This window comes from Cherax quadricarinatus, chromosome 31, assembly GCF_038502225.1.
Source record: "Cherax quadricarinatus isolate ZL_2023a chromosome 31, ASM3850222v1, whole genome shotgun sequence".
Lineage (NCBI taxonomy): Eukaryota > Metazoa > Arthropoda > Malacostraca > Decapoda > Parastacidae > Cherax > Cherax quadricarinatus.
This window is the reverse complement of record NC_091322.1, coordinates 37,645,790-37,661,763: the sequence shown is the minus strand read 5'-3', so window position 1 is coordinate 37,661,763 and position 15,974 is coordinate 37,645,790. Positions and strand designations below refer to the sequence as shown.

Below are 15,974 nucleotides of genomic sequence, written 5' to 3'. Positions count from 1 at the left end.
CTTGAACCCCACAATCACTTCCTGAACACCTCAATCATTTCCTGAACCCCATGATCACTTCCTGAGCCCTACAATCACTTCCTGAACCCCACATCCACTTCCTGAACCCCGACATCTACTTCCTGAACCCCAAACCACTTCCTGAAGTCTCACAATCACTTCCTGAACCCCCACATCCACTTCCTGAGCCCCAACCCACTTCCTGAAGCCTCACAACCAGTTCCTGAACCCCAACATCTACCCCCTGAGCGCCAAACCACTTTCTGAAGCCTCAGAACAACTTCCTGAACCCTCACAGCCACTTCCTAAAACCCAAACCACTTCCTGAAGCCTCAGAACGTCCTGAACCCCCACATCCACTTCCTGAACCACAACATCCGCTTCATGAACCTCACTACTGGAGCCTACCCGTGGTATGGTTAGTCCTATTTATATCTAAAACAAAAAGCATTAAAGTCTGTCAATGAAATACTGACAGCTGTTGTTTTGTGCGTAAGGCATCAAGATAATTATCTTTAGACACTTGTCTTAATCTTATAGACGACCCGTTGAGCAAATGATGTTTTAGGTAAGAGGTTCCAATATCATCAAGAGAGCTAAACCCATGTGAATTAGTTGGTTACACACACGTGCAATAATGGGATATTTTAATAAGGCAACATTTCGCTCTCCAGGTGTTCTATCAAGCGAAACGTTGCGACAATAAAATGACACATTAGTTGAACCTAACGTATTTTGGGGAATTCTGCCAACGTTAGTGTAATGAAATGTCATAATTTATTATTATTATTATTATTATTATTATTATTATTATTATTATTATCAGCAACTTAAGAAAGAAAGGTGTGGGTTTAAGACGTAGCCTTGGTCGAGTCTTAAGTGGTTTAAGTGGTTTTAGATAATACAGGGCGACCCAAAAGTCTGGACACAAGAACTATTACTAATATTTTGTGTTTTTTCCCCATAGTTGCTGGAATTACTGCGTCATGTTCATGTGAATCTTGTAAAGGCGCGTTGAACTTTGCATCTGTTGAGAAATGGCATTACCAGCTAAGCTTAAACAGTGAAAACTTAACTTAAAGACAACTCATCGCCTGCACAGCCGCCCCTGCAGACGAGGTCTAGAAGCTGTCAAAACCATCTCACAACGGGCTGTCAAGAATTATAATTTGTAAGATTATAAATTACCCCTAGGGGGTGTTATGTCAGCATATTTCATTCACTGATGGCTGACAAAATACATACTTGTTTGGACTCAAAAGTCCACACCTTACTGCCGACTATAGGTTGATTACAAACTCCTTGCGACTCAAGAACTGCGCAGTCCCCCGTTCTACAAGAAATTCATAACATACCTTGCTCTTGTAACGTGAGCTATGGTGTTCTTCACACCTTCGACAGATATCGGTGACTTGATAGAAGCTGAAGTGTCCTTGGATGTCCACGTCTTCCATTGTCTAGGAAACGCACACTGGTACACTATGTTCCACAAGATTTGTCTTTATTGTTCACAATGTTATCACTGAAGAAGCTGATCACACTTCTCTTAAGTGTTTATTGTGTTTCATGAGACACTTTGTTCACACTAATGCACAGATCGTTCTTTGTTGGTTATCCTGGCGTCTGTGTCACTCTCAGTAGTCAAAAGTAATCTGAAGATGCCACAGCGCCCCATGCCGTCACTCCCCCTAGCACAAAGAAAAAAGCTGACATAGTACTTTTGCTTCCTTGCCACTTCCTCGATGAAGCAAAGCAGAAGGTTTGATTCTTGCTGTCTTAAGCATAGACAACAATGTCCACTATCTTTACTATGGTAACGAAGTGGGAGCAGGATTTTCCTTAATTGTCCTGTTAAAGTAAGAGATGTACTGGACTGCAAGGAGCAATGGTCGGTTGACCACAGGTCGCACACTCGTACGGCATCTGTGATCAATTACTCACTGTAGCAGTAAACAAGACGCTTGCCCCTTCTGAGAGGTCTGGGCCCCTCAGGGCTGAAAGGGGCTGAAGGGGCTGAAGGGGGCTGATACCCCCCTCCTGGAGAAAATTTCTCCACACTGGGGGGCGGCTGAGGTTCACTGCAGGTGAACTATTCATCACTTAACATTAATTTAATTTTCTCACTCGCCACCACTGCTGCTTGTCTTTTCTGAACAGCTTTAGTCTGTGTGGTGTCTGGAGAATCACTAATTTTGTTTTCAACATTGTGTAATTCTAACGGCACTAGTTTATTTATTGTCCGCTTATTCACTACACCTTTGCTCAAAACATCAACTGTCCTGATGATTCCATTTGCATCAGGATATATGGTCACAATTTTTCCAAGTGGCCATTGGGACCTCGGACCATCATTGTCAATAATCACTATGTCACCTGGTCTTAAGGACTTATGATTTTCAGGAACACCAGCTCCATAGAAGTGTTCTCTCAATGAGGTGAGATAGTCTTCTCGCCAAATTTTCTCCCAACGTTCAATCACTTTATTAAGGTATTTGAATTTACGTCTGAGTTGCTCAGGTTCGAAATAAGTAGGATCCTCTATGATTTCTTTATCATTCATGGGAGGAACAGGTTCGAGCCTTCTGCCATGGAGTAAATGAGATGGACTTAACACTTCTAAATTGTCCAGATCATCGGTAACATAAGTCAGAGGTCTGTTGTTGACTCTATTTTCTATTTCAGTCACAACTGTACGGAATTCTTCTAAGTCGATTCTTTGACGATGAAGAGTCTTCCTTAAACAACGTTTTACAATGCCGATCATTCTTTCATAAAATCCGCCGTGCCATGGAGATTTAGGAGGAATGTATCTCCAACGACATCTGCGTTGATTCAACATCTGTTGTACTTCTGGTTGATCAAAGATCTTGCTTATAGAAGCAGCACCAGCAACAAAGTTCGTTGCATTATCTGAAATCATCAGTCTGGGACATGCCCTTCTGGCTGCAAACCTTCTGAATAATTTGATAAAGGTTTCAGCAGACATGTCAGTGGCTACTTCTAGATGTACTGCTCTAGTTGTAGCACAAGTGAACAAACAGATGTACACCTTGATGGGAACTTTGTCAACTGTTTTGGTTAAAATTATTGGTCCAGCGTAATCTACACCTGTCACCTCAAATGGAGTGATATGACAAACTCTTTCAGAGGGATATGGAGGTGGACCTGGATACTGACATACTCGCATATCGTAGTGACGACAAGTAATACAGTCCTTTATCTGCTTTTTCACACTTTGTCGACCTTGAGGTATCCAGTAGGATTGTCGTATATGACAAAGTGTGTCAGCTACCCCACCATGTAACACGTTACTGTGGGTGTTTTGCACAATCAGTTTTGTTAGCCAATGATTCTTGGGGATCAATATTGGATGTATGGCTTCTTTAGGTAGTGAAGAATTATGAATTCTTCCTCGACATCTGATAATCTTTTCTGAGTCGAGATAAAGTCCTAAAGAATTAATCATGACAGGTTTCTTTGGGGATTTATCTTGTGCTTCCAGAAATTTATATTCTGTAGAGAAAACATCTTTCTGTATTAGTTTCACCCAGTATTTAATGGGTTCAAGACATTCATAATCAGGTTTTATTCCTTTAATGAATTTAAAGACAAGAACTGTAACTCTTAAGAGTTTACCCAAAGATGAGTATTTAGATCCATCAATGACTATTTCTGTTGTGTCTGCAGTATTTACACAATTTATTTCTGCTGTGTTCAAGCAGACTGGCATAATGTGAGCTTTTTGCTGAGGCCAGTTATTTCCATTAGAGAGCCAGTTCGGTCCGTGGAGCCATAATTTATTATCCACAAATTTCTTGAGTGGGACACCACGTGACAACATGTCAGCTGGATTCTCTTGGGTAGAGACGTGGAGAAAGAGATAATCTCTCTGCATCTCTTTTATTTCTGCTACTCTGTTCTGTACATTGACCAACTTACTCTTATTATTTCTTAACCACTGGAGAACTGCTTCATTATCACTCCAGATCACGGTTTTTTCAATAGTGAGATGATCAAGTACTTTGTTGAGATAGACAGCTAATTTTGTACCTACATAGAGTGCTGTCAGTTCCAATTGTGGTACTGTTCTGACCTTCAAGGGTGCTACCCTGGCCTTTGAAGTAATTAGTGTACTTCCTTCAGCATTACTCATGTAAGCTACAGCTCCATAACCTCTGGTTGACGCATCACAGAACACATGTAATGTGTACTTGTTTCCCTCTTGACCTATTTGTCTGGTAAATTTAATTTGATGAAGTTGTTTAAACTCCTTGGATATTTCATCCCATGCTTGACTCATTTCTAGAGGCAATTTTTCATCCCATCCAATTTTGAGCTTCCATGCATCTTGCATAAGCATTTTACCCTTTATGGTAATTGGTGAGACGAGTCCTAGAGGATCAAAACATTGTGATACCTCTGACAGTAAACTACGTTTAGTGAGATTACTGCATGATTTATTGTTTATCCTTTTGAGACTCAAAGTATCTTCCTGTGTGTTCCAATTTAGGCCCAGCACATTGTTGCAATCAGGAATTTCAGTTTCAACGAAATCTTCTTTGATAAGTTCCCTTAATTGCTTTGAATTTGTATTCCACACCCTTAGAGGCATATTTGCTTCTTTCATCTCCTTGTTAGCTTCTCTGTATAAGGATTTCAAATCCTCCTCTTTATTCACAGTACCTTGAAGATTGTTCACATAGAAACTTTTCTCTAAGATTTCTTTGAAGGGACTTTCAGATTTCTTCAAATGTGTATTTAGAGTAGCTTCTAGTAAGAATGGAGAGGATGTTGCACCAAATAATATTGATTTGAAACGATAAGTTTTCACAGGACTTTGAGGATCATGTGGATTTTCAGGCCACAAGAATCGAGTATAATTTCTATCTATTTCTTGTAGTCCTACTCTTAAGAAAGCTTTGGAAATATCAGCCGTGTAGGCATATGGGTTTATGCGAAATTTCATAAGCACGTCTCCAAGCTTCTCAGTGAGGGTCCGGTCATCAGACAGTCATTAAGACTTGCTACATCTTGATTTGCACGTGCGCTGCAATTATATACAACACGTAGTGGAGTGGTTTCAGAATCTTTTCTGACTCCATGGTGCGGGAGATAATGAGCGTCTCTCTTCAACTTGTCTTCGACTATTTCCTCAATGAATTTATTGTCCAACTGTTCTTGTATGATATTATCATAGACAGTCAGTAGCTCTGGATTCTTCCTGAGCTCATGTATTTGTGCTTTCATTTGTCCGAAAGCCATGCGATAATTGCTAGGCAGATGTGGTGGATTTAATTTCCATGGTAACCTAACCTAATACTGTCCATCTTTATATCTGACAGTGTCCAAATATTGGCTATAAGTCTGAGACTCTTGTGGGCTTGGTTTATTTACATCAATACCTATCGCATCTAAATCGCACAACTTATCAACTGGTTCATTCATTTCTTCCAGTAATGATAATTTTTGCTGTGGTACATGATCAGCGGTTATTCTCGTAACTAGTACATTTTCCACTGAATCAATATCAGCTTCTTTCCCACTTTGAGAGGGAATGGGACCACATATCATGTGGCCTCCTGCTGTTTTCAGCAAGTGAACATCATGTTTACTTACTATATTTTGCACAAAACAGTGATAATAATCACTTCCAATGATTAAATCAATTGGACTAATTGTGTCCGTCTGTATGTCAGGACAGGCTAACTTGACCTTAGCTGCTCTCAGTGCTGCAACTATTTCCTTTAATCCAGTGGTTCCCAAACTTTTTCAGCTTGTTACCCAATTTAACATGCCACGTAAAGCATGTTACCCCTTTCACAAAATGTTGTTATTATTGATATATATGGCTAAACGTGAACGTATACAGCCTCGCATACTCTGCTAATCCTAGCAAAACCATTGAAAACGTAAGAACCACACATACATTATATATAAAATTAATAATAGCTACAAATTCACAGTAACAGTGGGTAAATACTAACTATATACTGCACAGGGCAGTACACATACATACCAGCTTATGTCTACCTCGGCTGATGCTCACAGATAAACTGACAGTGTGAAATAGAGGCAGCCTCAGGAAGTGAGTGACGCATACTGGACAGGTCGATCTGGGCTACTGAGTGACTTTTGTCCTGAAGCATACTTGTCAAAATACTTTTGGGTTTCCACACACTTAGCTATATATTTCTTCTTTTCTAATACTGTATATTAGTTTTTGATGTTTATTGTTATTTGGTTTAACTTTATTACTTACTTATAATAGGTTTACTTTACAACTTTATATACTAAGACAAAGTTAACAATAATCCTCATACCGGGTACCGCATTGTTTTCTTGATTTTCAGAATTCATAACTTTTTTCTGTCACCCCTCCATTACCCCCCAAAAATGGTTAAATTACCCCCAGGGGGTAATTTACCCCCAGTTTGGGAACCACTGCTTTAATCCCTGGATCTGCACAGACTTAGGCAAATCATCTACTACCACAGCTTCTACTGTCTTTTTCCTGTTTCCTAGACTAACAGTGATTCTGGCTAGGTCATATGTCTGTTTACCAGAATTGTGGAAAAACCAGCTATATCTAACTGTATTTTGGCATAGGGTTGTTTATTCAGTTTCTGCAACACTGTTCTTCTTATGAAGGACCTTTGTGAGCCTTGATCAAATAATGTTAGCACATTGGTTTTGTGTAATTTATTAGATAACTCAACTCGAGCTATCGGGAGAGCAGTTGCTTTAAGACTGCATGTCTAACTCTGGCCTTGTCAGCGTCAAAGTAATTGTCTGCTGCTAAGACACGTAAGGCTATTTGATAATTGCCTTTAACCACCGGAAATGACTTAATCAGTTCATAGGGTTCTCCCTTCACAAAACATTTAAGATAATTAAACTTACCAATCTCATCTATGTCAGTTCGTGAATTTACTATGGATTGAAAACCACTAATGAATTCTTCATAATTATGACCTTGGAAAATAGGTAATGACAATGTAGGTAAGCTTGGTAATGGGACACTTGTTGTTGTTACAGGTGTAACAGGTGTTTGACCAGTAGTTACAGTAGGTCTCTGTGACAGAGTTTTGCGGCAGATAGCCTGTACTCCTGTCCACCTTAATTGTTGATTACTAAAAGTATCCAAAACATTTTTAATTTCATCCTCAGATGGGTCTGATTCAAGAAATTTATTTTCATAATGTGTATAGTCTGAATTAATTATTTCCAGACGTTGTGTAAATAATTCAAATTTGACCTCAAGATCATCAAAATCTATGTTTGTATCTTGAGTTAATCCTATACAGACTGAAATTAGATTTTCTAATTGTGTAATCTTAGTCTGTAAAGACTGAAACTGAGTTTTCAAACAAGCCATTTTAATGGTACACTGAAAATTCTAGCACCACACTTAGAGTGTTTAAAAAACACTGTACTGCTATAAACAGCTGAGTTTTTGTTATGCTTAAGGCAGCAATAATCGAGTCAGACACTACTGACCTACTAAGCTTAACCTCAGGGTCAATGACCATGAAGGGTACACAGTACATGTGGCTGGTGTTTATGGCTTGAGTTTGCTGTGTCAGCCTGACCACGATGATTAATCGTAAATAACGTTATACACTTCATTCACTATACACTATAAATGTCACTGTATAACTGTAAATCACACGTGAATATTACTTACACATATATAAATGTCACTGTTAATATATATTTGAAAGCTTACACTTTATATATAAGTTCCTTTAATATAATAGGTATATCTATAAGAAACAAACTTTAACACAATCTTGTCTCTTAATTTCTGTCTATAAACATTATAAACACTATGTATATACACTCAGACAAACTGAACATGACTTGGGTTGTTGTTGTCTTGGTCAGCACTTTCGAGATTGGAGCAGTGGATGGAGGGTGTGGGTGAGTCACCCAGCTCCCGTTTTCTTTGGGTGAACGCCCGTTTTCTTTTGGCTGCCCATTCTCTGTGATTGAGTCTGGAGGGACTCATTTATACTGATTTATATTGTAAAACACTAGTTTTACAGCTTTTTTCGAAGGACCTTGGCTCATAGGTTATTTGTACACTGTAGTACAACATATTTGGACCACAGTGTGGCCTTTATCCGGTTCGAAGGACCAATTATGTTGAGAAATGGCATTACCAGCTAAGCTTAAACAGTGAAAACTTAACTTAAAGACAACTCATCGCCTGCACAGCCGCCCCTGCAGACGAGGTCTAGAAGCTGTTGAAACCATCTCACAACGGGCTGTCAAGAATTATAATTTGTAAGATTATAAATTACCCCTAGGGGGTGTTATGTCAGCATATTTCATTCACTGATGGCTGACAAAATACATACTTGTTTGGACTCAAAAGTCCACACCTTACTGCCGACTATAGGTTGATTACAAACTCCTTGCGACTCAAGAACTGCGCAGTCCCCCGTTCTACAAGAAATTCGTAACATACCTTGCTCTTGTAACGTGAGCTATGGTGTTCTTCACACCTTCGACAGATATCGGTGACTTGATAGAAGCTGAAGTGTCCTTGGATGTCCACGTCTTCCATTGTCTAGAAAACGCACACTGGTACACTATGTTCCACAAGATTTGTCTTTATTGTTCACAATGTTATCACTGAAGAAGCTGATCACACTTCTCTTAAGTGTTTATTGTGTTTTATGAGACACTTTGTTCACACTAATGCACAGATCGTTCTTTGTTGGTTATCCTGGCGTCAGTGTCACTCTCAGTAGTCAAAAGTAATCTGAAGATGCCACAGCGCCCCATGCCGTCACTCCCCTAGCACAAAGAAAAAAGCTGACATAGTACTTTTGCTTCCTTGCCACTTCCTCGATGAAGCAAAGCAGAAGGTTTGATTCTTGCTGTCTTAAGCATAGACAACAATGTCCACTATCTTTACTATGGTAACGAAGTGGGAGCAGGATTTTCCTTAATTGTCCTGCTAAAGTAAGAGATGTACTGTCTCTTATTAAAATACACTCTGCAACACTGGACTGCAAGGAGCAATGGTCGGTTGACCACAGGTCGCATACTCGTACGGCATCTGTGATCAATTACTCACTGTAGCAGTAAACAAGACGCTTGCCCCTTCTGAGAGGTCTGGGCCCCTCAGGGCTGAAAGGGGCTGAAGGGGGCTGATACCCCCCTCCTGGAGAAAATTTCTCCACAGCATCGCTAATGGTGGACGACACTAGTCCCTAAAATTACTGTGTAATTATTACAAAAAATGGAATTTCGCCTGTGTTTCCAGACTTTTGGGTCGCCTTGTAATATCCCTGATGTTGTGTTGTGTAACAAAGGTCGTAGTTATTTGGCTTAAGTAACAAAGGTCGTAGTTACTTGGTTTAAGTAACAAAGGTCGTAGTTACTTGGTTTAAGTAACAAAGGTCGTAGTTTGGTTTAATAAGTAACAAAGGTCGTAGTTATTTGGTGTAACAAAGGTCGTAGTTATCTGGTGTAAGTAACAAAGGTCGTAGTTATTTGGTGTAAGTAACAAAGGTCGTAGTTATTTAGTGTAACAAAGGTCGTAGTTATTTGGTTTAAGTAACAAAGATCGTAGTTATTTGGTGTAACAAAGGTCGTAGTTATTTGGTGTAACAAAGGTCGTAGTTATTTGGTGTAACAAAGGTCGTAGTTATTTGGTTTAAGTAACAAAGGTCGTAGTTATCTGGTGTAGGTAACAAAGGTCGTAGTCATTTGGTGTAACAAAGATCGTAGTTATTATTACTATGATAGCCCCGGGATATGTTAACACGGTGAACATTTTAACATGGAGGAATGAGGTGGTGACATCTTTGACACTGGTGTCACTTGTGGTGGTGGTGACACTCATTTTACTAGTGTCACATAAGGTGGGGTTGCCATCTATGACACTGGTGCCACATATAGCGAGGAGGTGCCACCTACTGAATAAGTCTCACAAAAATACTCAAATATGTTATCCCACGTTAAGCCTTGTTACTCAAATCAATTTTGATTCGAGGAAGTGGAGTGTGACTCTAATATCTTAGATCAAGAGCCCTTCATGGTAGAAGCTCTGAGTGGAATGATGAAAGCAGACTCCAGCAGCCACGAGCTAACAGAGGTTTAATATTGATTATGAAGAGGAGAGGTGGAGTTGGAGGGAGTGGAGGAGTGTGGGAGGAGTGGAGGAGAGTGTGGGAGGAGTAGAGGAGGTTGTGGGAGGAGTGGAAGAGTGTGTGGGAGGAGTGGAAGAGTGTGTGGGAGGTATAGGGAGTGGTAAGGGAGGGGGTATGGATGGAGTGGGAATTCTGAGATTGGGGGGGGGAGGATATTGAGCATGACAGCATACACCAAGTATATTATTATTATTATTATTATTAATGCCAGTATTATTATATGCTGTTGTTGTGTTGATGAAGGAAGCGGTAAACCCGTAGGAGGCAAGGTTTGATTACCACTTGCCACATTCCTCACTCTGGAAGGTCCGGTCACAACTATACTAGCACTTCTGCACTTCTAAGTTCTGCTGTTGGGTCCCACTTGTACGAAAATTATGAAAATTGTCAAGGTTGTGAAAACTGTGAAAAAATGTGATAATTATAGAGCCACAGCTCTACTCTCCTGAAGTTTTTTCATGATTCTTTTGTTAAAGCCTTTTAATAAGGCATTTTCCCAGACCTCCTTTCTTGAGGTCCTTTATTAAGGCATTTTTCCCAGGCCTTCTTTCTTGAGGCCCTTTATTAAGGCATTTTTCCCAGGCCTCCTTTCTTGAGGTCCTTTATTAAGGGATTTTTCCCAGGCCTTCTTTCTTGAGGCCCTTTATTAAGGCATTTTTCCCAGGCCTTCTTTCTTGAGACCCTTTATTAAGGCATTTTTCCCAGGCCTTCTTTCTTGAGGCCCTTTATTAAGGCATTTTTCCCAGGCCTCCTTTCTTGAGGTCCTTTATTAAGGGATTTTTCCCAGGCCTTCTTTCTTGAGACCCTTTATTAAGGCATTTTTCCCAGGCCTCCTTTCTTGAGGTCCTTTATTAAGGCATTTTTCCCAGGCCTTCTTTCTTGAGGCCCTTTATTAAGGCATTTTTCCCAGGCCTCCTTTCTTGAGGTCCTTTATTAAGGGATTTTTCCCAGGCCTTCTTTCTTGAGGCCCTTTATTAAGGCATTTTTCCCAGGCCTTCTTTCTTGAGACCCTTTATTAAGGCATTTTTCCCAGGCCTCCTTTCTTGAGGCCCTTTATTAAGGCATTTTTCCCAGGCCTTCTTTCTTGAGGCCCTTTATTAAGGCATTTTTCCCAGACCTTCTTTCTTGAGGCCCTTTATTAAGGCATTTTTCCCAGACCTCCTTTCTTGAGGTCCTTTATTAAGGCATTTTTCTCAGGCCTTCTTTCTTGAGACCCTTTATTAAGGCATTTTTCCCAGGCCTCCTTTCTTGAGGCCCTTTATTAAGGCATTTTTCCCAGGCCTTCTTTCTTGAGGCCCTTTATTAAGGCATTTTTCCCAGGCCTTCTTTCTTGAGGCCCTTTATTAAGGCATTTTTCCCAGGCCTCATTTCTTGAGGCCCTTTATTAAGGCATTTTTCCCAGGCCTTCTTTCTTGAGGCCCTTTATTAAGGCATTTTTCCCAGACCTTCTTTCTTGAGGCCCTTTATTAAGGCATTTTTCCCAGGCCTTTCTTGAGGCCCTTTATTAAGGCATTTTTCCCAGACCTTCTTTCTTGAGACCCTTTATTAAGGCATTTTTCCCAGGCCTTCTTTCTTGAGGTCCTTTATTAAGGCATTTTTCTCAGGCCTCCTTTCTTGAGGCCCTTTATTAAGGCATTTTTCCCAGGCTTTCTTTCTTGAGGCCCTTTATTAAGGCATTTTTCCCAGACCTTCTTTCTTGAGGCCCTTTATTAAGGCATTTTTCCCAGGCCTTCTTTCTTGAGGCCTTTTATTAAGGCATTTTTCCCAGGCCTTCTTTCTTGAGGCCCTTTATTAAGGCATTTTTCCCAGGCCTCCTTTCTTGAGGCCCTTTATTAAGGCATTTTTCCCAGGCCTTCTTTCTTGAGGCCCTTTATTAAGGCGTTTTTCCCAGGCCTTCTTTCTTGAGGCCCTTTATTAAGGCATTTTTCCCAGACCTTCTTTCTTGAGGCCCTTTATTAAGGCATTTTTCACAGGCCTCCTTTCTTGAGGCCTTTTATTAAGGCATTTTTCCCAGGCCTCCTTTCTTGAGGCCTTTTATTAAGGCATTTTTTCCCAGGCCTTCTTTCTTGAGGCCTTTTTTAAGGCTTTTTTTTAAGCTTCCCGTCTTCAGACTTTTTCTTAAAGCAATTTCCTAAGACCCCTCTTCTTAACGTCTTTTCTTATGGTCCTTTCCTAAGACTCCTTTTCTTAAGGCCTTTTTATAGGGTCTTTTCATAAGTCCTTTGTTAGCAGACTTAAATCCAAGTTTGTCGTTCAAGTGGTGACACTCACGTTTCGCGTCTGGGAGATCGCGGGTTTGACCCTCTGGAAGGAGGATCGAGCCTACAGTGTGTCACACAATTCAATGGATTGATGAAGGCATTCATTCGTCCATGTGTCACTCGTCTAGTCTGCATATCATGCTACCAACTTCAAAAAAAATCGTAGTTGTGGGTGCTCTCTGTCTGTCCGTCTGTCTGTCTGTCTCTCTCCACACACAGTAAACCAGGAACGAAAGCTCCAGTAATGAAGGGAGGGCAGAAGAAAGATGGGGCAAAAAAGAAGGGAAGGAAAGGCTTACCTCTCGACCTTTAGCAAGACGCTGCTGGCTAGTTCCTCCTTCCCTTCCCTCTTACCTATCCTCTTCCTCCCTCCATACCCCCCCAATCTCAGTAGTACCATACCAGTAACCAGTTACCAGTGTCAGTAGTGACTCACTACCAACCGTCTGTGTGAATCACTTGTTATTCACTGTTACAGCTGACCTTAGCATGTTTTGAACGCCGCTCACCCCTAGGAACTATCTCGTGAGGCAGTCGTAAGGATAGAGAGCAGAGAGGCAGGTCAGGCTGGGCGCTTCCCATATTTCCGTTTTAATTATACTCCATTATTGCCTATGTGAGTATCCTTTACCCAATCCACGTTACCGAACCCAACGGGACACCAAATCATTCTTACCTATCCCACCTCCACAACTCAGGGAAGGAGGAAAGACGTTGAATTACAAACGTTTAACATCTACCTGGTCGTTAATATCCGAACTCTTATTCCAGCTGCACTTCGATGTGCAAATCTGACACTTCTCAGTCATATCTTGCAATTCTAACAGTCCCAGTCATTCCCCTACAAGTGCCAGATCAACCAGGTTGCTATGACTATGAAGCTTTGCGGGCTACTAGCAGCAACAGCCTGGTTGACCAGGCACTGTGGATATCTATACTATAAAAACGTTACACCAACCATTGGCTTTTTTCTTTTTAATTCAGTATAGAGATTACATGCAGAAGACAGTGAAAGATGAGGTAACTAGTCCCACTGCCTTGATAGGCAGTGGGACTGAACACCACTAAGTTGCTGAACACCAATCAAAGCTTCTTCCACTGTCTCCAGTATATAATCTCTCTATTAAATACTAAAAAAAAATGGTCACTGGTTGGGGGAACGACTTGACGATAAAGATACCCGAATGTTACGCATGCGCAACTTATGTTAAGAAACTGTGTTTGTAGCAAAGGTGGTAAACCGGTGTTTACAAATTGATGTGTTTGTACCAGTTCGTAAACTGGTGTTTACAAATTGATGTGTTTGTAATAAAGTTAGTAAACTGGTATTTACAAATTGATGTGTTTGTAGCAGAGTTGGTAAACTGGTATTTACAAATTGATGTGTTTGTAGCAGTTGTTAAACTGGTATTTACAAACTGATGTGTTTGTAGCAGTTGTTAAACTGGTGTTTACAAACTGATGTGTTTGTAGCAGTTGTTAAACTGGTGTTTACAAACTGATGTGTTTGTAGGAAAACTTATGAACAAACTTTTTAAAAGTTGATCTCTGTGAGAACTTGTGAACTGACATAAGCAAGTTCATCAATGTGGAAAAAAAATCATAAACAAGTCGATCTCCCTTGTAATAAATCCCACTACACTTAGAAGTCCAAAAAATCTATAGAACAGAAAAGTACTTAAATCCGTCTTCCAAAGTCACTTACAACTACAAAATAATAATAATAATAATAATAATAATAATAATAATAATAATAATAATAATAATAATAATAATGAATTAGATTTATAATAGGCAAAGACAGTATATTATTTTGATGTTAACTTTATCGTCCTCTTTCAAACCCAATAAAGCAATACATAAATACAGTTGATAATACGATACCCTCTGATACACTATTACGGTAAGGCTCCTGAGTCTTAGTCCTGCTAAAGCAAATATACAAAAATGCAAAACGAAAAAAAATGAGACAAACTACAAAGAGAATGGACTCGATCACCCTCCCTTCACACACAAGAGGAATCACCAGGAGACACCTAGTTCGTTCCTGATCAGCCAGGCTGTGGTGTCGCCAACGCTGGCTGACCAGGCCATCAGTCAGAAGGCCAGGTCTGGGGACGGGCCATGGTTAAGCCACGGGAATCCTCTTAAGGTAACCAGATCCAGGAAGCAGCTCCGGAAGAGAGGCTGCTGTCACCACCACCGCCACTACTACTACTACCACCAGTACTACCAACACCACCACTCAGTCACACCCACAATACCGTGGAAATAATATTGCTCCTCCATGGTGAAGACTATCGAGGTAGGCGCCTCTGTCAAGTCAGGAGGGTCGCACTCTGAAACACAAGGTCGGGGCCACACTCAGAACATACTCTCACTAGATGATGGAATGGCACTGTGCACTCTGGAATGACACTGTGCACTATGGAATGACACTGTGCACTACGGAATGACACTGTGCACTATGGAATGACACTGTGCACTATGGAATGACACTGTGCACTACGGAATGACACTGTGCACTATGGAATGACACTGTGCACTATGGAATGACACTGTGCACTATGGAATGACACTGTGCACTATGGAATGACACTGTGCACTATGGAATGACACTGTGCACTATGGAATGACACTGTGCACTATGGAATGACACTGTGCACTATAAAACGACACTGTGCACTAATGTAACATGTGTTCAGTAATCTCAATACACCGTACACACGCCTTAAATATTACAACACTGTAAAGATGACGGGCAGGCCCAGGCTGACAAGCGGAAATCAAGACGCTGGTAGCAGAGAATCCTTTTGACACGTTTCGCCCACGGCTGGGCTTCACCGAGAACACGGGAACGAACAAACGAGAACCATAAGGTCAGGCTCGGAGACAGACAGGTCACATTGGGAGGTCATGAGATTGTCTAATGACCTCACACGTGACCTCAAGGTGCTCGTTTGCCTAGCAAGGTGTTCAATTTGTTAATGACTGTGTAGGTAATATATAAATGTTGTCTTTAAAAAGAATTCCCCACTACCAGTGTCCTCATTTCAACTTATTAAAGATATCTTAACTTACTTGTCACACACAAATTCACAATTATCTGGAAGTTCAAAGCACATCTCAGCGTACCAAGCACACATCTCACAGAGCTCAAAACACATCCCTCATACACATAGAGCCCCACAATACTCTACAAAAACATTACCTTCAAGAAAGGTTTCAGAGCAACACTTTAAGAGAGCTCAAATTACCACTTAAATTATATTAACATACAAAAATCACTGAGGGGAAATTCAGGCGGACTTAGAAAACAAACATTACACCGTGCGTGATGGAACTCTTAAGGAGTACAGCGGTACACAGTCACTATCTACCCTCCTTGGCCTGCCTACCTCCCATGTATGTGCACATACATATACGGTGTTTCAAAGAGATGGACCCAATTTCAAAGTGGACTGCTTTGAAATTAGGTCCATCTATAAATAACAAAAAAAGGCACAATACCGTGACTGGAACGATACACAAATAACCCGCACATAGAAGA

At 40.6% G+C, this 15,974-nt stretch overlaps 1 protein-coding gene across 9 annotated transcripts in view; it reads right to left on the bottom strand.

Moving 5' to 3' along the window:
• The window catches only part of LOC128699015 (cubilin), a 421,279-nt gene that overhangs the window by 205,926 nt on the left and 199,379 nt on the right, over window positions 1–15,974 (bottom strand). Inside the window, exon 3 of one of the 9 annotated variants that reach the window (XM_070090383.1) lies at window positions 14,689–14,763. The exons of the other annotated variants lie outside the window; for them this stretch is intronic. Coding sequence (XP_069946484.1) covers window positions 14,689–14,763 — 75 coding nt within the window. The remainder of the gene's footprint in view (window positions 1–14,688; window positions 14,764–15,974) is intronic. 9 annotated transcript variants of the gene reach the window in all.